General features: G+C 37.1%; 1 protein-coding gene across 1 annotated transcript in view; it reads right to left on the bottom strand.

The window, feature by feature from the left end:
- DNAH8 (dynein axonemal heavy chain 8) overlaps positions 1-22180 on the bottom strand; it is a 219412-nt gene that overhangs the window by 195190 nt on the left and 2042 nt on the right. The window contains 9 exon segments of the mRNA XM_032462995.1: positions 132-245; positions 2260-2436; positions 6370-6533; positions 7032-7221; positions 7983-8134; positions 13249-13333; positions 15796-15930; positions 16041-16536; positions 18472-18500. Of these exon segments, the coding sequence (XP_032318886.1) occupies positions 132-245; positions 2260-2436; positions 6370-6533; positions 7032-7221; positions 7983-8134; positions 13249-13333; positions 15796-15930; positions 16041-16493 (1470 nt within the window). The 5' untranslated portion in view covers positions 16494-16536; positions 18472-18500.

Genomic DNA, 22180 nt, shown 5'->3' with positions numbered 1-22180 from the left:
ATATAGTTCATTATAGATACATAATAGGAAAAGACATCTTTTAAATAACTTTCTGCAGTACATGTTTTTCCCAATACACACATATCAAAATGCATTAATTTTAGAAACTACACTTTAAAAAGCATACTTACTAGATCATAGTTATAGAGAGGTTGACATACTTTTTCTAGAGTGTATAAATATTTGACATTATCTTTTGATTCATTTGCTGTATCTGTGATTCTTGCGTCCAAATCACGCCAATTCTAAGGAAAAAAAAGTATAAGAATCCTATGAAACAGCCAAATATACCAGTGTGCTAAGGCTTAATAAAGAAATTCAAGCTATCTTCCCTAATCATACATGTACTAAAATAGTATACACTTAAATGTGAATGATATATCTTTTTCTTACATATATTTAAGACTTAAAGTTATTATAAACACCTTAAGTGATTTACTAACACTGAAGACTCTGTTTATAATTAACACCCTGTTTGTAGGCTTAAATTGGACCTGCTTCTGCCTGGAGTGGCTTTTCTAGGTTAGTTGTTTGTGACATTACATTATTCCGGGTCTTCAAGAATGGGCTAAGTTATTAAAACAGAGCATTATTCCAAGAAAATATTCCCTTCAGCAAAGTGAACTTTCCATATTCAGCAAGAATGTGCAGAGATGCTCAGGGACCACAGTGGGTTGCCTCATACAATGTATATAACAGATGATTAATAGCCATAGTAATAAAGGACTACTAAAGTCAGTACAAAATAATATCTGGAATTTTTTAAATGGGGGAAAGATATCAACAGACAATTCATAGGAGAGTAAATGCAAATAGCCAATAAACTTTAAAAGATGTACAATTTCACTATTAATAAGGAAAGGCAAAACACAACAAGCCATTTTCCACATGTCAGACTGGCCAAAAAAAAATTTTTTTAAACTGATAGTAAGTACTAACAAAGTTGTGGCGTATATACCCTGGGAAAATACTTGCTTGTATGCATATAGAAGCTTTAACTGTAGTAATGTTTGTGAACACATAGAGAAGGAAATATTTCCCTCAAAAAGTTAAACATGGAGTTACCATTTGACCCAGAAATTCCATTGTTAGGTATATACCTAAGAAAAATAACAACATATGTCCATGCAAGAATGTGTGCAGCAATGTTCACAGCAGCATTACTCATAACGGCCAAAAAGTAGAGACAACACAAATATCCATAAATGGATAAAATGTGGTATTATCTATACAATGGAATATTATCCAGCTATGAAAAGGAATAAATACTGATCCATGTTACAACACAGATAAACCTTGAAAACACTATGCTAAGTGAAAGAAGCCAATAGGAAAAGACCACATAGTATATGAAATGTCCAAAATAGGCAAATTTACAGAGATAAAAAGTAGATTGGTGGTTACTTAGGGCTAACGTATGAGAAGGGATACAGGTAGAGACAGGAGATGATAGCTAAACGGTGGCAGGGTATCTACCTGAGGTGAAGGAAATGTTCTAAAATTGATTGTGATGATGGTTGTACAACTCTGTGAATATACTAAAAACCATTGGATTTTACTCTTTAAATGGGAGAAATGAATAGTATGTGAATTTTATCTCAAGCCTGTTGAAAAGAAGAAAGGAGACAATTTTTCTAAAAGCAGGAAAATGACTAGATAAAACCTGGTGCATTAACATTCTGGAAAACTACACAGCTTGATCTGACAGGCATAACTCTCCAATGTATGCTTTTCGGGGGAGAGAAGCTGAAGAGAAACAGAGTATGACACTAAGTAATTTTTAAAAATTAGAAACACAAAACAGACATATATTTTTAAAGGAAGAATGAAGAAACAGAAAAGGACCTGGAAAGAATCAAGCCAAACTGTTAATAAATATGACCTCTAGGAAAGGACGTGGACTAGTGGGGATGAGATGTACATTCTCAGAGGTCATTTTTGCTTTTGACTTTCCATGTAGTTCTTTATTGCAATGAACCTCTATTGACTACAATTTCAAACACAATTTAAAAATAAATGGCAATCACCCCACGGTAGTATTGTCAAAATTGGTGTGCAAAATATTGAGAAATAAATCTTCATTTCTATGCTTCCTTTTCCTCTCCTGGAAGTAATTAAGGTATATGAGATGGCCTTACTCAAAGTTCAACACTTCTAAATATGTGATTTGAAGCATGTGACGTGACGAAGCAGTTCAAGGATAATTTTCCAGTTGGTTGTTCTGAAGTATACCAAACTTTAAAATACAAGGCCTTGTACCTTTAAGAGTTTGGAGTGTGCAATATTAAGCACATTTATGACAGCCTTACAACTTGGCCCTTTAATCTGTTCAATGATGTAATTGAATTTGGCTGACATGCGTTTCCAGTGCTCTAATTCGGTGAGTGGACCTGAGTCATCAGCTTCTTTTCTCATCTGCTCGCTCTCAATGAGTATCTGCAACCAAAAACGTTCAGATTACAGAAATGTTTCTTCTGTTAAAACCTCATTATTTGCACCTTTTCAAAGAAACTTAAAAGTATAAATGACATCCAACACTGAACAGTATTTTTAAAAATCTTAGAAAACTAAGACTAGAAGGGAATTTCTTTACCATAATAATTAGTGTCAACCAAAAATCTATAGCAAACATCATACTTAAGGATGAAATTTTAGAAAATATCACTTTAAAACCAAGGACAAGACAATTCTGCCACTATCATCACCCACTTCTATTCAGCGTGGTCATAGAGATCATACAAGAAGACAAGTAAAATAAAATATATAAGAATTGGAAATGAAAAAACAAACATGCCATAATCACAGATGGAGTGGTTGGCCACAGTTCAAAAATATGAGACTATCTAAAGACAAACTTTTAGAATTAATAAAAGTGAACAATCCAGTAAGGTTTTGTGTATAAATATCAGTAGCATTTCTTTACAAGTCATCTAGCAATCTAAAAATGAAATTTCCAGAAGGACAGCATTTGCTACAACAAGTAATAACAATGATAAGATATCTAGAGATAAACAAAAGAAGTGCAAGATCATTTTGGAGAAAATCAGAAAACTTACTTTCAGCACACGAAAGGAAACCTAACTAAATGGAAAGACACTCCATGCTTGTGGATGGAAAAGCTCAATAATATAAAGATGGTGATTTTCTCTAGATTAGTGCATACATTCAATGAATTTCCAATCAAAATCTCAACAAGATTTTTTTTCTCATGATACTTAACAAACCAGTCTTAAAATTTATGTGGAAAAACAATTAACCAGAAATAATCAATGCAATTTTAAGGAAAAATACTGAAAGAGCTGCCATACCAAATGCTGATTCAGCAAAAAGCTACAGAAATTAAAGCAGCATGGTACGAGTGCACAAAATAATTAGACCAACAGGCTAGACAAAGGGATCTAGAAACTCAATAGATATTACACGCTTGTTTGGGAAGAATGGACTATTAACACGTTGATCACCATGTCACCTAAATCTGGGTGACAGTTGTGTTTCCTCAGAGGCACCCGACCCACAATGGGTGATTAACATATTAAACAGTTCTGGGACAACTGGCTAACCATATGGGGAAAAAAGCACAATTAGATTCCTACCTCACCTTATACATACATATAAAAATAATTCTGGACAGATTAAAAAGCTAAATGTTAAAAACAAAATGATGAAGCTTTTAATGAAAATGTAAGAGGTGGGGGTAAAACTATAAAGAAAAGCATGGAACTGAACATCATAAAAGTCAAGAAAATGCTTACCAGTAGAGAGAACAAAAGGGAGTTAAAACTGGTAAGAGAAATGCATGGAGATTGCACGGTGCTGGTTATGTTCTATTTCTTAATTTGTGCAAAGGTTACACAGGTGTTCATTTTATAGTAATGTGCTCATTTTATTATTAATTTTATTACTCATTTATTATTCATTTTTGTATGTTTCAATATCTAAAATAAATTATTTAGGAGAATATGTTCATAACACTAGAGTAAGAAAGTGTTTCCTGAGTAAAATACAAAAAAGCACAAAGTTTCTAGTCACTGGAGATAGCTAAATTGAGGCTGGATTACCATTTGTAACTAATATATTTACATTAAAATGTAAAATTTCCACATGACTAAATATATCATACCAAATGAAAATTCAGGACACAATGGGGACTAACAAAAGATTAACTTTCAGAAAATATTATTTAAACTCCAACAATTCAGAAAGATATCATTGAACAACCTGAAAGAAAACTAGGTAAAGGATATGAATAGGCAATTCAACAAAGAGGAAATCAAAATAGCCATTAAACATGCTCAGCCTCAATAGTGTTCAGGGTAATTCAAAAGAAATCAAGATACCAGTTCACACCCAACATACTGGCAACCATTAAAAACCTGACAATCCCAAGTGTAAGGAAAGATATGAAGACCCAGAAACTCTCATTTACTTCTGTAAAAATGCACAAGTTAATATAACCACTATTTGGAGGGCTTTGCAATACCCAGTAAAATATCTATATACCACTGCTCTCAGCAATTCCCTGGGAAACTCTTGAACACATGCAAACAAGACTTGAACAAGATATTCACTGAAAATGTATTATTATTGTTTTTAATTGAAAAAAAAGTAGAAACAATCATCTTTTTGAGGGAACGGATGAATAGACTTCTCTACCTCTTTAAACAGAGGATACTAGACATAGTTTAAATGTCTCCTAAATGTCTGGAAATCTATATAATAAACTAATTTGTTCACAGAGGAATACCAGACAATAGTTAAGTGAATGAATTAAATTTACTTGTACCAACATGGATGAAAGAGGATGTTAAATGAGGGAAAAAAAAAACTGTAAAAGGGATTATAATGCTATTATACCATTTATGTGTAAAGATTTTAAACACAAATCCATATTTTGCATTTTATATATATAACAGTGATTTCTGCCATATGGCAGTTACTTTAAAAGATGTTTATGTAGTCAGATATGTCAGTTTTTTCTTTCATGGCTTCTGGGTTTTATATCTTTCTTAAAAAGATATTAATATAATCCTACATTATATTCTGGTTCATGTATAGTTTTTGTTTTATTTTTTACATTGTATTTTTAAGGTTGGACTTATTCCTTCAACATGTTTTTGAGATTCATTAATGTTCTATTTTTTTTAGTTTTAGCTTTCATATTTATGTCTATGATCCATCTTGAATTAATTTTTGTGTATGACAGATTAGGGTTAATTTTAAATGTAATTTTTGAAAGATCTCTCCCATTTCTTGCACTGATTCTGCTTAATTGGAGGTCATTTGCTACAACTGCCCAACTTGACTTTCTTATTTCAAGTTGCTAAATCTCCTTACGTCAAGCTATTTTCTTTTGCTTGCTCATTATGAAAGAAGATCTATACTGACTGATCATAATAATTGGAGAAAATCTCCTCGGCCATTGTGTAGGACACAGCTTGATTTCCACAATGGGTTACAACTCCCCCTTCCTCCGGTGGCCTAGCAGGTGGCTGCAGGAATCCTCTGCTGGGCAATCATCCAGTGGCACCTGGAAGCAAATTCGGTGGCCAGCACTCCAGGCTTTGGTGGAGTTTCCAAGGTCTTCCAATTTTTCTACTCCAACTGCCATCTCCCTCCTTCTAACAGTTCTAAGAGAGGTAAAATCAGAAATGCTTTCCTCTAACTGTTGCTTGCTCAAGATTTTTCTCCCCTAGTCCTCATTCAGCTGAAGATTTTCTTCTCTAGTTCCGTTGTCCTACGCTCATGAACTAGAGATCTGTGAGTTGGCTTCTTTCTGTTTAAAGCAATTACATAGTATCCAGTTTTGGGCAGCGTTTGTAGTGGAAGTTGGCATCTCTTAGAATGTTGACACATACCACATTCCTGTCAATGCTTTTCTTACTGACAGAGAAAATGTATTTGGCCAGAGAACTGCACACTTGCCTCTGTAGTACTGATGTGAATGAGCCTAGTTTGAACCTCTCTGTCAACACAGACAAGTTGACAATTCCACTGGTCAACCCAGATGTATTTATTAAGTGTCTGGCAGTGCAGCTATATTCTCTTCACTGTGTCCCTTTCCTCTCTCATGAAGAGCATGAACAATATATAAAGTATTGGAGCTAAATGCTGGCTATTCTTTATTCTTCATAATTTCATTTTCAACCCATATTGTTACTACGATTTCCTCCTTGAAGTAAGAAATGTCTTAAAATTGATTTTACATGGTCCATAGGGAACAATGATCTTGCACTAGAGCCAAGAACAGGCTGAGTCTTACAATAGAATCTGGAAGACTCCTCTTCCCTTTAGTTTTAGGGACAAACTGCAGTGAGCAGGACAAATGAGAACTACGACTCACGTCTGATGAAATAACTCAAGTCGGCTTACCTGTTCGATCTGTTTATACCATATCATCAGGGCGTCCTCTAGCTGACGAACAGTTTCTGAATTGCTAGCTGCAGCTGTCACTTCTTCAAAGGTATGCAGTTTGGAAAAATCAACATTGTCTATCTTCTTTAACTTAACTGTTCCCTCAATACTTAATCTAGCACCTAAAAGGGAAAAAATTATATTTAAGAAGTGTTTAATGTCAACGTATTAAATGTCAAAGTGTAGTTTCAAGTTGTAATTACTAAAATGTTAGGGATCTAATACTTTATAGAAATACAATTCTAATTGATCATTAGATTGTGACTGGGTGATCTGTTAATGAAATGTGTGTTTTAACAATATGAAATAATACAATTACATATTTTTTAAAAGTTTATAATAAAAAATATATTTTTAAATATGGTAAAAAGTTTTCACAGATAATATAGAAAGAGAATCCTCCTTTTACAATGGAAAATAAAAAAGAAAACATATCTTACTCCTGCTAAGATCCCTGGAAAGAGAGATTCTAATGATCTGATAGCTTATCTCTAGGTCTCATAATTACTTTGACATCTTTTAAAATGAAAAATTTTCTCTAATGCTTATTTTTTAGTAACATATCTTATAGTTAATTTACTCATTTTTAAAATTTATTTAACATTAAATGTTATACTTACCATCTAAAAATGAAAGGTACCTGTTGATGGTTTCAGTGAAAATATGTTTTTCAGATTCTCCTTGCTTGGACTGGTTTAAAGCACCCCAATTATTTGTTGCAAGAATAGCTGGTAGAAATATATTTGCCAGCATATTCCTAATCCCAACTAGGAGTCCCTTTGATGCATCCAAAACAGTAAATAGCACATCCTGAAAGGGTGGTGTTCAAAGGTTATTTTATATGCTGACCCCATTAGAGAACTGAAAATCATAACCTATTTGTATTGTTAATACAATAAGCATAGATAACACAACTTATAAACTACTAGGAAAACTTAAGAGGTTGTGAATATTGTTGAGTTCTAAAATCAACACACTTATATTCTGCCGCCGTTTAATCATTCACATGCTTGCTCATCAAGTGAGCACTTTCCCAGGTGCTTTATTTTCTGCACAGGGAAGGAGATAGGAGTCTGGAGTCTAAACTATGTGAAGGAAATAAAACTTAGCCGCCAGCATAAAGAAAGTTCTCAGTTGAAAGTTGCCCTGCCCATGAAAAGGGGACCAGAAAAATTCATGTCAGTCCCAGGAAAGAGCAACGCAACTAGCCCTCTACCCAGAAATTTGGATGGAAAAAAAGATTGCTCAGAGTATACAAACTCTCAGCTATAAGATGAATAAGTTCTGGAGAATCTGTACAGAATGGTGAATATAGTTAGCAATACTGTACTATGTACTCAAAAGCTGCTAAGACAGTAGATCTTAAATACCATTAACCAAAAAAGGGGAAAAAACGGTAATTATGTTAGGTGATGGAGGTGTTAGCTATGGTGGTAACCATATTGCAGTATATGTGTGCATTAAATCAATTCTTCATACACTGTAAACTTACATAATGTTACACATTAATTATATCTCAAATATAGCTGGCAAAAATGTTTAACTATATATGAAAAAAATTTTAAATATACCTCATGAATATTTTTAATATTTATAGCAACATCATTGTGACAGCGAACAAAAAATACACACAGTCCTTTTAGTTTCTCTGGGGCTGCGTTGTCTACATATAATCTCATCATTTTTGCTCCTTTGGTTGCTCCAGCAATAGTTCGACCACATTCTGAAAACAAAAGTCAAGAACTTAGCCTATGATCATGTAACTGATCAAATGTGATAAATCACTGTGGATCTTACAGCTTTGTTCTCTGCTTTACTTTACTATAAGAAGTTTTCAATACGATTGTAGAATAAATTTTTTTTTGTCTGCAAAAAGATGCCAATAATTGCAAATCTTAAACTGCAGCCTCCTCTGGTGCCTTTCCCTGAGTTCTGCACTTTGCTTCTTTTGGCCTAGCCTCAGGCGGGGCCTTCATGCAAACTCTTCTCCTATTCTATCCTCAACCCTTTGCTTCCCTAATTCCTACTAATCTTTCAGATCTCAGCTGAAATGTCACCACTCAGGGAAATCTTCACTAACCCACCCAAGAAGATCCTGTCCTCTACTAAACACATTCACAGCACTGAACTTATTTTAAATCCTTCCTTGAAATAATTTCAATGCAAATTTATCGTTTAATTAGAAATATTTCTCAATGTTTAAAAACTATTAAAAATATGAGAATTCTGTTAAATGGCTGGTTCCAATTTTAAAGATACAAAAATCAACAATCTTTCCATTCACAACCAGTAACCAACTGAAAGTACGATAAAAGAAAATTTTAAGTTCCCATCACAAAACCACAAACATCTTTTGTGTGCCCAGCCCTCCTTCCTTTGGGTTTAGGGGATTTCTCCTGCTCTGTGATTCCGGAGGACACCAGTGTCAGAGCCCTGCAAGGGTGGGCATGTGAAAACTAGGCTAATTAGACTCTCTGCAAGAATATAAACCTTGAATGCAGACGCACAAAGGTAACAGGGGATTTGAGAGATGTCAATCTACTGATGAATCCTAAAGAAACTGCCCTGAAACCCATGGAAATGATCTATTCCTGTTTTTCCCAAGGCCTAGTAGTTCAAATAGCTCTGAATTTTGTGAACTACCCAAACATTTTAAATTTTTTGCTTACATAAGCCACAGTCTGTTTCTGTTGCTTGCAGCCAAAGAACCCTGAGACATGGTATGTAGCAATGTGAAGCTCAAATGCTCATTCATGGAGGTCTGCACAGAGCTACCTTTACCCTTAATATCGTCCCCTTTTTCCTGGATAAGAGAACCTGAACTTGTCCCATTCAGCAGTGTGTACATACACTCCCAGGGAGACAACTGCTTCTCTCAGCCTCCCTAGCCTGTAGGGTAGTCATGGGACAGAATTCTGGCCAATAAGACATAAACAGCTTGAGCTTTCCTAATAAAGGGGAGAAGCGTGACTAGCAGAGCCCTCTCCTGCCTATGCCTTGAGCCTGAACATGATGTCTAGAGCTTCATCTTGTAACCACGTAGGGCAAACATGAACACAAAGCAACATGTTAAGAATGGCAGAATAGAAAGAAAAAAGCATCTGGGCTTCTGATGGCACTGCGGAGCACTTGAACCATTGCTAGCCACTGCCTACCTTGTTATGAGAGCAAAATAGACTCTGTTTTTTTAAGCCACTATTAGGATTTCCACTACTCACAGCTGAACATATTCCTGGCTGATGGAGTCATCATAGGAAAATGGCTTCTAAAACCCCAAATGCAGCTGTACTATGGAATACTATACAGCATCTTTTAAATGAGGCAAATCTACATTTAATGACATAAAAAATGTCTAGGCTATACTGTCACATCCAAAAAGTAAATTAAGAATAAAATGTGTTATATAAGTATATTTTGAAAATGATAGTGTTTATATTTGCATGCATATAAGAAAGACATGTTGAAGAATATTTACGAAGTTGATAAATGTATTATTTTTAGAAGTAGCAAAAACAATAATTAAAAGTATGTATATCCTTTCTTCTGGCAATTCCTCTCCTGAGAATTCTTCCTAAAAAGTCTTCTTAATCAACACAGAATTAACTTTAATGATATTCATTGATGCATTGTTTAAAGGAGCAAAAAGTTGTAAACAACCTAAATTCTAATAATAAGTTTTGAAAATAATAGTTACATCAGCTTAATGAAATACAGTGCAACTGTTTAAAATTTAACTGTAGAAGTATATCAGTGACATGGAAAAGAGAACACTACTAATTTTTAAAAGCTACCACAGAATAATATGTAGAGTTGGATCTCATTTTTATAATGCATCTATAAACTATTTTTGTTTTTTAGTTTAAATAAACTGAAAAAACAAAGAGGAGGCATATCTCAGGTAAGATGGTCCCAAAATAGGAAATATAATGTTTTTGCAAATAATTGAGAGAAGGCTGAACAAACTCTCATGGCTATTGAGTTCCTTTTTCTTTCTGAAACTGGACTATAATCTTGATGGATAAGACTTCTAGGGAGTGAGGCAAAGTTTATATGGCACTTGCCCTGAGCCTGGCACATACCATGGTCTTCTCAATCCCATGAAGTAGGATCCACTTACAGATGAGGAAACCAAGGCCTGGAGAGGTTAAATAACTTTCCCAGTGTGACCCAGTGAGTCAAGAGTTGACCACCTCACTTCTGACCACCTCTAGAACCAAGCTTTAAACCAGTGTGTGGCACAGTGTCGACCTGTGATCCCCTCCTCCCTCCAGGCCCAGGGTCTGCACACCTTGGATGGAGGGTGTGATAAGCATTTTAAGAAAACAACTCCTGGTCTGGGGTAATCCTGCACATATGCCAGACAGGACATCCTGTGTAAAAGACATGGAAACTTTCATGTTCTGTTGCTACTGCCGTGAAATCCACCCTGAGCTCCAAACTTGGACTAAGGCTATTTAGAAAGATAATTAGGGCAACAGGGTGTTGGAATCCCGCAGGGCACTGAGTATGGGGGAAGTGGCTTCCTTCTCAGGCCTACCTTGGCCTCTTAAAATCCCATTCAGTACCCAACTACTCCCATGATGCTTTGCCTCCTCGGGACCCTGAGGGCTGGGGTCTGAGTGAATAAGCCATAGGCATAGGCACTGCCTGGAGAAACAAGTCATTGGGCTGCTGAAGTCTGCAGTAACCAGCATGATCCCAGGAAGGTCAGCAGTTTGCAGTTACTTCCAGCTGAAGAATGCACTTCCCCCTTCTCATCTGTCTTGTGCTTTCATAAATTTTGACAAAGATCTATGAACAACCCAAAACACCAGAGTGGGTACAAGGTCAGCCAACCACAAAGCAGTCCCAGCTCCCAGCACATCTGGAATACGTCAGATGCCACTTACGAGCCACCTTGGTGGTTCAATGCAGCAGGAATGCCAAAAGTCGTGGAAAGGTGGAGGCAGAGGGAGCCTGTCTCAGATCCACCTTGTCACTCGAGAGCATCTTGGAGAGCTCTGTGTGTTTGGTGTTCTAATCTCAGCACAAAAGGAGGGGTCTCACTAGCTCTACATTCTTGGATTTGGCTCAAGATGAATGAAAATTATACATTCTCTTTTTGTTCAAGCTTGAGAGTTTCATTATTATTATTTATATTATACCCTTCCAAAGAATATTTGAGGCAATTTATAATAACAACAAATGCCAGGTACTGAATGTCTGCCCCCAATTTTTAAAAATTACAATGCATTGTATATAAATTGCAAAATAGGGTCCAATTCTACAAATTATATATCCAGCTCTGGATGTCAAGGAGTCAATGAACCTTGAATATGTCTTAGACTGGCAGCAATATTTGTAATTTGGGTCATTAAAAACATTTAAATTAGTGATCAAAAGATAAAACTATATACATAGTGGTGTACACAGTGTATGTATATGTATGTACACATATCATACATACTGCATATACACATGTGAAAAACATACATGTAGGTATACATATATATACATAAAACAGAAGTTATAGAAGGATATTCACCAAGGAGTTAACAGTGATTATTCTAAGTGAGTGGGAATGTGGGTGGAGGTTTTAATCTTTCTTCTAATTACAGACATTTTCTTATCTTTCTATAATTTTCAGCTACTGTTTTAATTTATAATGTGTTATGAAAATCTGGACCATACAATAATGTCCCAGGATAAGAATTGTGAGAGTCAGAAAATCCAGAGAGCAGATCCAGCCACCAATTATGAGTTTACATATTTTGTTGGTGAAGAATTAAATATATTAAATAATCTGGTAGAAATAGGAGAATTTAATCAACAGCTGTGTTTTACAACGCAAACTTTAAATAAGACAGGAGTTTGGAGAAGAGTGATGGATGTGATCTGGAACACTAGGAAAGCTCTACAGAGGATGCATGAGGTAATGAAGAGGAGGGACAGGATTTGGCTGGGGGGAGAGAAGAAAGGCACTTGGAGACAGTTTGGGAGGGTGGAGAAAAGGGTACAGAGATGACTTGGGTATATACAGAAAGCAATGAAGAGACCAGCTTAGACGGACCAGCAAATTCATACCTAACAGAATAGGAGACCAGACTAAACAAGTTCTGTGTGTCCAGGTTACAAAAGGCCTTAAGGGAATAAATAAAGAGTTTGGACCCAATTCAAAAGCAGGACAATAAAAATTTACTTGGTGGTAGTGAGTAGTGTGGATGTCAGAGAGGGACTTTGATAACAGAGGTACTGGTTTTCTGGAATACTAGGGCAAGCATGAGGTAGGAGCCTAGCCTAAAGGCAGCAGAGGAGAAAAGCAAGAAAAGAACCAACAGAAGGGACACAGTGAAGGTAAAATCTGCAGGATTTAGGAGGTAAGTAGTCTAAAACTAAAGGATGGTCCATATACCTAGTTATTAAGACAAAAGTTTAATACCCTGATAAAGTATCATTCTCTGGAATAACTGAACAGTAGGGGAAGTGAGATATTCCAACTGCCAGCTGCAGCAGACACCAGATGCTGACCCAGGACCAGTGCTGACCCAGGACTACAGGGAGCAGCTGCTGAGCTTTCTGGTGGTTTCACTATTTCTAGTCATCTGACACATGTGTACACAATGGCACCACCTGTTTCAGGGAAAATGTAATTAAACTCTAGGGAAAATGTGTCTTCCCAGGAGAGGTCAATGACTTCTTTAAAGATACTTTCTCCTTAAATCATTACAGTAATGCTGTAAGCTCCTGGTAAATTTTCTTTATAAATACAGGATTGTCCATGTATAAGAGAAAAGATAAGCTGCACTTAAACATTCATTAATGAATAGCTGGCACATTACCCTTGCAAAGCATCCTTACCAAGACCAGGTACATCTCCTTCTTGGTACAAAAATTTCAATGTCTTACAACCATCTTTCATAAAAAAAACATTAAATGCCTCCAGCTGTTAAATAAAAGAGAAAATGATCATCAATAAAATGACTAGGAAATAATAAAATGAACCAAGCCCTGTGCTAGGCATTTTACATACCTTAGTCCTCATCATTTTGTAAATAAAATGAGGCTCAAAGAGGCAGGATTAGAATCAGAGGCAGGATTAGAATTCAAATTAATTTAACTCCAAAATTACCTGGAACATAGGGTGAATTCTATTTCCAAACCTTCATTAATGATCTACATATATAAGTGTGAAGCCACTTGAGTGACCCTGCCTCACAGAATCTTTCAGGGGTAAACGGATGAGTCAACTGGAGGTAAACATAAAGAATTATTACTAAGAGAAATTATTTTTAAAAGCTGACTCGTGGAACAGCAAAACTTGCGTTATTAGCTAAATGTTTTGTTTGACTAAATATTTGAGTAATTACGTTTTCAGCCAATGTAATTTGACCCATACTATAGCCAAACTAATATAAAAACAAATTATTATAATGAGTCTTCCATATTTATGAGCATGAATTTAATTACTTACAAGTCAGCATAATCATCTTAAGTCAGTAGAAAACTAGGCCACATAAACAAAAACCCTCACATATCACTTGGGAAACACTAAGTTACTAAACCGCCTGCACCTAGTCCTGCTGATTTCATACACAAATGTCTCTCTTGGGCAGTGGGTTTCCCTTAACTTACTGACCACTTACTGCAGGAAGCATCTCAGGTCTGGCAAAGCCTCTTCCCCAAGGACAATAGTCCTCAAACTTCAGTATGCATCAGTGAGGCACCTAGGGAACCTCTTAAAAATACAGAATACTGGGCCTGGGAATCTGCATTTCTAAAAAGTTCCAGGTGATGCTGCTGCTGCTGGTCCTGGGACCACGTTTGGATACCATCAACCTGGGAGATGAAATGGAGCTACAGACATTTGCAAAATTCTAGTCCTTAATTTTCTACTCCTCCATCTCACACATAAACTTGACTCTCTTGCAGAGCTACAATCTGAAAGATATAAAAGCTGCCGGCACAGCTATTCTTGTCCAGCTCCATACTTTCATGCTCTATCTGACTTTTATGACCCATCAGCTTTGAATGCATCCAAATTCTCAAAAGTAGACCATATGATTGTGATAAAAAGACATCTCAACATCAAATATAACTAATTCTGGTTTTTTAGGCACATTGTACTCCTGAGACCAGCAGAGTGAAGTTGTCATGGGCAAAAATCCTGACTGCAGAGTAAAAATTCACTTACAATACTTAACATTTTACAAATAGTTCATCTGAGCTTCACCACAATCTTGCATTCAGCTTAGGTGGAATTACTATGACCCTTTTGAAGAAAAGAAAACTAAAGCTAAAAAGAATTTGTGTGAAGGACCCAAAGACACATAACCACAAGTGAAGAACCTGTAATTGGACACCAGCCTTCAGCCTCCAGGTCTGTGCTCTTTCCACAAAACTGTGCTGTGCCCATCTTGACTTTGGAAAAGACTGTCGTGTAAGCCAGGAGAGCAATCCCAGTGGCTACTGTGAGCAGCGCTGAATGAAGGGAGCAGTAAAATGGGGAGCAGCAGAAGCCTGAATGCCAATGCAGCAGAAACGTCTGTATTGGTCAGGGTTCTGGGAAGCAAAGGAGTCACAACAAAGGAGTTCTGAAGGAACTTTATAATAATGAAGCGATTCCAGAGGCCAGAGCGGGTTTAAGGGAAGCTCTGGCACTAGAAGCAACTACAGGACTAGCAACAGAGGAAAACCAGTACCACCCCAAGGCCTAGAAGCGCGAGCATGGGGGAGCAGTGGGGTAGCTGGAAGCAGGCTGAGAGCTGGAGCTGGGGGATAGGGACTGCTCAGGAGGAGCAGCAGTTAAGGGAAGACGCGGTCACGGCCAGAAATGTGACAAAAGTCAGTTTGCCATATATTACTATAGTTAGGTTGACCATATAAGTTCATCATCCAACACTGGGGCCCTTTTAGGAGTGAAAGGAGGAACTGTTAATAATTACGCCAGAAAAGTAGGCATAATCCAGGACTGTCCCTGGCACACAGAGACATATGGTAATCACCTCGTTGTTTTTGACTAGATTCATGCAGTAGTCCCTGTTCCCTAGTTCTATTTATGCAGTTTGTTTTTCCATCCAAATGATCTACACATGTACTTTACATAACCTGTACGTTTAAAATGTCACTCTATCTGGGCTTCACTATTCCTCTAACTTCTGAAGCCATTTTGAGTTAGAACCTTAGCTCAATCCTAGTTGCTAATTCTCCTCTTTTCTTTCTCCACAATAGTAGAACAAAACTAGAAATATCACCCAATAAGCTATAATTATTTAAAATAAAGCTTCTCTAGTCAGTTAAATTCCAACCTTCTCTTCCTAAATGTTTTGTTCACAACAATTCAGGTTTCTTAATTCAATCACTTATCAAAAAGCAATTAAAAAATAATGATAAAACAGACAAACTTACAGATGGGCAATCCAAAATCAATTCTTCAACAGTTGTTAAGTCCAGACCAAGCGTTACTGATAGAATTTCAAATATATATTTATATGAAGGGTCAATTTTCATTTTTCGGCTTTCTCTTGCATCTCTAAATCTTGCCTAAAGGATGAAAACCACGTGTAAAAGAATTGTTACTATGAAGGTAGATCACCAAATATTTCATTTGAAATAAAAGTGACACATATGAAAAATGGTATTATAAGCAAAACCTGTCTCTCTTTCAATGTTTCCTGCAGACTTGGAATGCCGCTCATACTTCGGCGATATCTGGATGAACTGCGCGAAGACTGCGAGAGCACATCAGACAACATTGACTGGACTATTCGGGGCGGAGGCCTAGATCGAACCCTATGTGGATAGGCCTCATCATCGTCTGGAATAACTATCCTTTCATCAGAAGAAATGAGGTTCATATAATCACTTAAAGAGTAAGTAGGACCTTTCTCAAAAAGAGAGGCATTGTCTTCCTCAAAGGATGCTCCTTCTGGAAAAGGTGGAGCCTCTTCACTGGAAGGAGGAGGAGCCTCTTCTTCTGGAGGGGGCGGGGCCTCGTTTCCTGGATCCGAAGGGGCAGCACCTTCTGAATATGGAGGTGCTGCATCTCCTGACGAGGGAGGTGCTTCTTCTTCCGGAGGGGGTGGGTCACCTTCTTCAGCACTCATTTGTCCACTCCTTCCACCTGCAGAGCCCCTTAAACTTCAAAACCTACGGATTATAAAATGTTTTCTTTTAAAACTGTTCAATAAATTGAGTGTTGTGTGTTAATTTACCCCTCCTCTGGAAGCCAGACAGGTAGCAAAACTGTCTGTTTCTCCCATACTGCATCATCTAAAGAAACTGAGTTTACAGGACTAGAGAATTTTTTTTAAGTGGACCAGCACACGCACACGCTCTACATGCTCTACATACACCTCTGGGAGCTTTTTCAAAGTGTGAGTGCTCCTCCTGATTATGATATAACCCTAGGGGACTGCGCTCCACACACATCCCAGCCCTGTCATAGTAACCACTGCAACTGATGGGAGGGCCCCTGTCTTCAGGTATGTAAAAAGGGCTACAATCTAGCGTCTATCTTCTTCACATAAGAGTAAATTTACTTGGATAGTAAGTAAAAACCTCTGAGTTATTATTGGACACAACAAAGATCTAAAATACCCAGGAGCTGTGTGTGCATTACATCCTTACATTTGAAACTGTCCTGGAGGAGTTAGTCATGCCATCTATAATCACTCAGGAAGGAGTATGATGATATATATTAGTGAAGTCATGTCAATGACCTGTCACTCTGCTCAAATTTATGCTTTTGAATTCTGCAAAACAATTCATTTTACTCAGTAAAAGAATCATGCCTTCTCTCAATAGGCACTGTCTAGTTTCTGAAACCAAAGCAAAATTTACTTTAACTTTAATAAATGGTAAAATACATGTACTGACTGAGCTTAGTCAGGCTAGAGGGCTTCTCCATGGGCAATCAGTGCTATTTCTAGAGCCACGCAGTAACTTAAGCCATTACAGAGCCACTATTACTTAAGCCATCAAGGAAGTGCTCAAATTGAATCATGATATTTTGTTCAAGTAATCAAGAAAGTATGCAATAAATCTTAATGAGTTTTCCATCTAAAAATGGCTACTGTTTAAGTGTTGGCACAGATAAAATTTTCAGAAAATGTTATTATCCAACACAATTCATTCCCTGGGGATTCCAGATAGTTAAGATTCATGGCACATAATTTCAGAACTAGAAAATAAACCTTAGAAATCATCTAGTTTGACTCTCCCTTTTTACTGATAATGAGACTAAGATCCAGAGAAGTTACAGGTCTCACCCAGTTACACAGCCAAGAATGGTCTTTCTAAACTGCAGACCATACCATATCACGGCCCTATTTGAAGTCCAGCTTTGGATGCCAAACACAAACACTTTCTTATGTCCTCCAGGGCTTTCCTGACTTGGTTCCAATCTCTCTCTTCAGTTTCCTCTATTGCCTTTGCACTCCGTGCTGCCTGCAGTCACAGCTATGCTAGCAGTTCCTGAAGTAAGTACTGTTCTCTCACCTCTAGGAGCTGGCAAGGAGTGCACAGCCTACGAAGGGAGGTAAACACACTAACAAACACTTATAATTTTATTAGAACCAGTCAGTCTGCACAAACACCTGTAGCATCAGAGGAGAAAGTGCAGGAAGAAAATCTCTAAGAAGAAGCTGTCATTTAAGACGAGTCCTGGTAGGATACATGAGTTCTGTGCAGAAGACTGGGGAAGTAATATCAATTGTCAGCAATTAAATGCCCAGTTCCGTGCTTGATGAGATATATAACTGTGCTTGATAAATAAATATGGAGAAAGAAGGTAAATAATATTATATTAGTATTTACCATACTTAATACATTTAATATGCAACATATATATTTGATGACAAATTGGAATTACAAGGGAGTAATCATAGCACTCCTAGATCATGTCTGAAAAATCTCCTAATCAAGAATTCCTCAAGTTTATAATAAAATACACTGAAAGAGGTCATTGTGAGTTACTCTGCTCATAGAGTAATCTAATAAACATAGTCTATAGCCTCAATTCAGGTAAAGATATTTAAATATAACATATATATATACTTTCCACCTCTATGTGAGTCTCCTTACCTCAGGTTCCTTGGGATTTTAATGTAAAGCTGTTCAAGGAAAGAAAAAAAATGCATTTAATTTCTGAAACTTATTAGAATACGCCTCCCAAAATACATGTTCTATGTAAAGAGCTCAATTTGTGCTCTATGAATTGAAGGCTGACATATATATTTCAAGCTAAGGACAGGATAAACTCCTGCTTTGTGAACATGAAGAATCTTTATGGTTACGGGTAGTTGCCTGTGAACACCTGACTAGAATTAAGCTAATAATCAGGTATTAATTACCGTCATGACTGAGAAACAAATTCTAAATAACTTGTTCTGGTTTAATTTTTTTTAAGTAAATCATATATCTGAGGGATTTGCGGTCAAGATGGTGGAGTGGTAGGACCACGAGTTTGTCTCTCCTCGTGACTACAGTGAAACCACAACTGAATGCTAAACAACCATAGAAAAAAAAAGTGGAACCTAGCAAAAAAGACCTTCTACAACTGGAAACATAAAGAGGGAACCACAGCAGGATGGTAGGAGGGGCATGCTCACGATATGATTGGGCCCCATACCCCCCAGGTGGGCTACCCATAAGCTGAAGATTTGTTAAGTCGCAGAGGCTCTCCCACAGGAGTGAGTGCTCTAAGCCCCACACCAGGCTCCCCAGCTCGGGTCCTGGCATTGGGAAGAGCAGACCCCAGGACATCTGGTTTTGAAGGCCAGGGGGTCTTGACTCTGGGAGCCTCATGGGACTGAGGGAAACGGAGACTCCATTCACTAAAGAAGTGTACATGGAAACTCACGTGCACCAGATCCAAGGGCAGAGGCAGTGATTTCATAGGAACCTGGGCCAGACCTGCCTGCTAGATTTGGACGGTCTCCTGGGGATGTGGGGGATGGCTGCAGCTCACTCAGGGGACATAAAAGCTGGTGGTGGACATTCCAGGAGTGTTCATCTATATGAGCTTTCCTGGAGGCTGACATCTTGATTGGATCTTTAGCACCAAGACCTAGCCCCACCCAACAGCCTGTAGGGAAGCATCAGGCCAAACATCATACAGGGTGGGAGCACAGCCACACCCATCATCAGACTTCCTAAGCCACAAAGGCCTCTAGACACAGCCCTACCCACCAGAGGTCCAGACCAAGCTTCACCCAACAGTGGGCAGGGACTGGCTCCTCCTGCCAGGAAACCTGCATAAGCCTCTAGTCCAGCCTCATCCACCAGGGGCAGATACAGGAAATAAGAAAACAATAATCCCAAAGCCTGTGGAAGGAATCCACAAACACATAGAAAGACAGACAATATGAGGCAGCAAAGGAGTATCTCCCAGGCCAAGGCACAAGATAAAATCCTAAAAGAAGAAATAAGTGATGAGGAGATAGATAATTTATCTGAAAAAGTTTAAAGTAATGATGGCCAATATGTTCAGAGAACTCAAGAGGAGTATAGATGCACAGAGTGAAGTTTTTAGCAAAGAGTAGGAAAATATAAAGAATACCCAAACAGAGCTGAAGAATAAAATCACTGAAATGAACAATACACTAGAAGGAACCAAGAATAGACTAAATGAGGCAGAAGAACGGATTAGTGAGCTAGAAGACAAATTATTGGCAATCACTACTTCAGAACAGAAAAGAGAAAAAAGAATAAAAAGGAATGAGGATAGTTTAAGAGAACTCTGGGACAACATGAAGCACTCTAACATTCGCATTATAGGGGTCCCAGAAAGAGGAGAGAGAGAGAAAGGACCTGAGAAAAATCTCTGGAGAGATAATAACCAAAAACTTCCCCAACTTGGGAAAGAAAACAGTCACCCAAGTCCTGGAAGCACAGAGAGTACCACGTAAAATCAACCCAAAGAGGAAAACACCAAGGTGCATAGTCATCAAATTGACAACAATTAAGGATAAGGAGAAAATACTAAAATTAGCAAGAAAAAAGCAATGAATAACATACAAGGGATCTCCCATAAAGTTATCAGCTGATTTTTCAGCAGAAACTCTACAGGCCAGAAGGGAGTGGCACGATGTAGTTAAAGTGATGCAAGGGGGAAACTTACAACCAAGAATATTCTATCCAGCAAGGCTCTTGTGCAGACTTGATGGAGAAATCGAAAGCTTCACAGATAAACAAAAGCTAAAAGATTTCAGCACCACCTAACCAGCTTTACAACTAATGTTAAAGGACCTTCTCTAGTCATCAAACCGTAAGAAGAGAGAAAAAAAAAAACAGACCTACAAAAGACTGCTTTGGCTGTTAGGGGTCTTTTGTCGTTCCTTATAAATTTTGGAATTGTTTGTTCTAGTTCCGTGAAGAATGTCACAAGTATTTTGATGGGGGTTGCGTTGGGTCTGTGGATTGCTTTGGGTAGTGTGGCCATTTTGATAGTGTTGATTCTTCCAATCCAAGAGCACAAGAAATCTTTCCATTTCTTTGTGTCATTTAGGTTTTCAGAGTACAGGTAACCTCCTTGGTTAGGTTTATTTCTAGGTATTTTGTTGTTTTTGATGTAATGGAAATGTCTCTGCCAGTTATAAAATCCTGGTTTTTGAAATGAAAACAAAAAAGTGAATGAAGGGCTGCAAATGGCAAAATATCCTTCTTTTTTATGGGTGAATTGTATTCCATTATATATATATATATATATATATATATATGCTGCGTCTCCATTATCTATTCAACTATTGATGTGCACTTAGGATGCTTCCATATCTTGGCAATTATAAATAATGTTGCTGTTAATTGCAGGGTGTATGTATCTTTTTGAGTTAATTCTTATTTTGTGATTGGCTTTATTCCTTTGATAACTATGTAAGTTTAAAAAGCTAAAGCTCTCAATGTTTAGAAACAATGAACAGTGTATCTATGTAAATTTAAAAATATATGTGCAGTTAAAAAAAAAAAGATCTATCAAGCCATAAAAGACATAGAAGAAACTCAAAAGACATACTACTAAATTAAAGAAGCCAGTCTGAAAAGGCTACAAACTGTACGATTTCAACCAAATGACATTCTGGAAAAGGAACAGCTACAGAAACAATAAAAAGATTGTGGTTTCCAGGGATTTGGAGAGAGGGAGGGAGGAAGGAATGAATAGATGGAGCACAAGGGATTTTTAGGGCAATGAAATTATTCTGTATGATACTATAGTGGCTACATGTCATTATGCATTTGTCAAAACCCAAAGAATGTACAACATCAAGAGTAAACCCTAATGTAAACTATGAATTTTGGTTGATAATAATGTGCCCATGTTGGTTCATCGATTGTACCAAATATGCCACACTGATGAGTGATGTTGGGGGTAGGGGAGCATATATGTGTGGGTGGGGAAGACTATGTGGGAAGTTCGTATTTTCTGCTCAATTCTGTTGTGAACCTGAAACTGATCTAAAAGAATAAAGTCTATTAAAAAATTTTTTTAATCATGTATCTGAGATTCTCAAAATAAATCACTGCCATTTTGCAAAGATTTTGCTTAGAGAAGGTGTAGAATTCTTCCTCTAGTGAAATAATTTGAGATGCATTTTCTACATGGTTTTCAAATGTCAAATTGTACTTGGCACACAATGAACTCTAAATATAAAATATCAGCTTACCACTTCCAAAGGCTGATGCAAGTATTTAACTGTAAGTTAGAAAATGTCCACAACTACTTTATTTCGCTAAAAATTGTAGCAAATTTTTTAACAGATTACATATTTGAAATAGAAAAATCTTCGTAAATATA

This window comes from Camelus ferus, chromosome 20, assembly GCF_009834535.1.
Source record: "Camelus ferus isolate YT-003-E chromosome 20, BCGSAC_Cfer_1.0, whole genome shotgun sequence".
Taxonomy (NCBI): Eukaryota; Metazoa; Chordata; class Mammalia; order Artiodactyla; family Camelidae; genus Camelus; species Camelus ferus.
The sequence above is the reverse complement of the archived record's forward strand: the minus strand, read 5'-3'. Positions and strand labels throughout refer to the sequence as shown.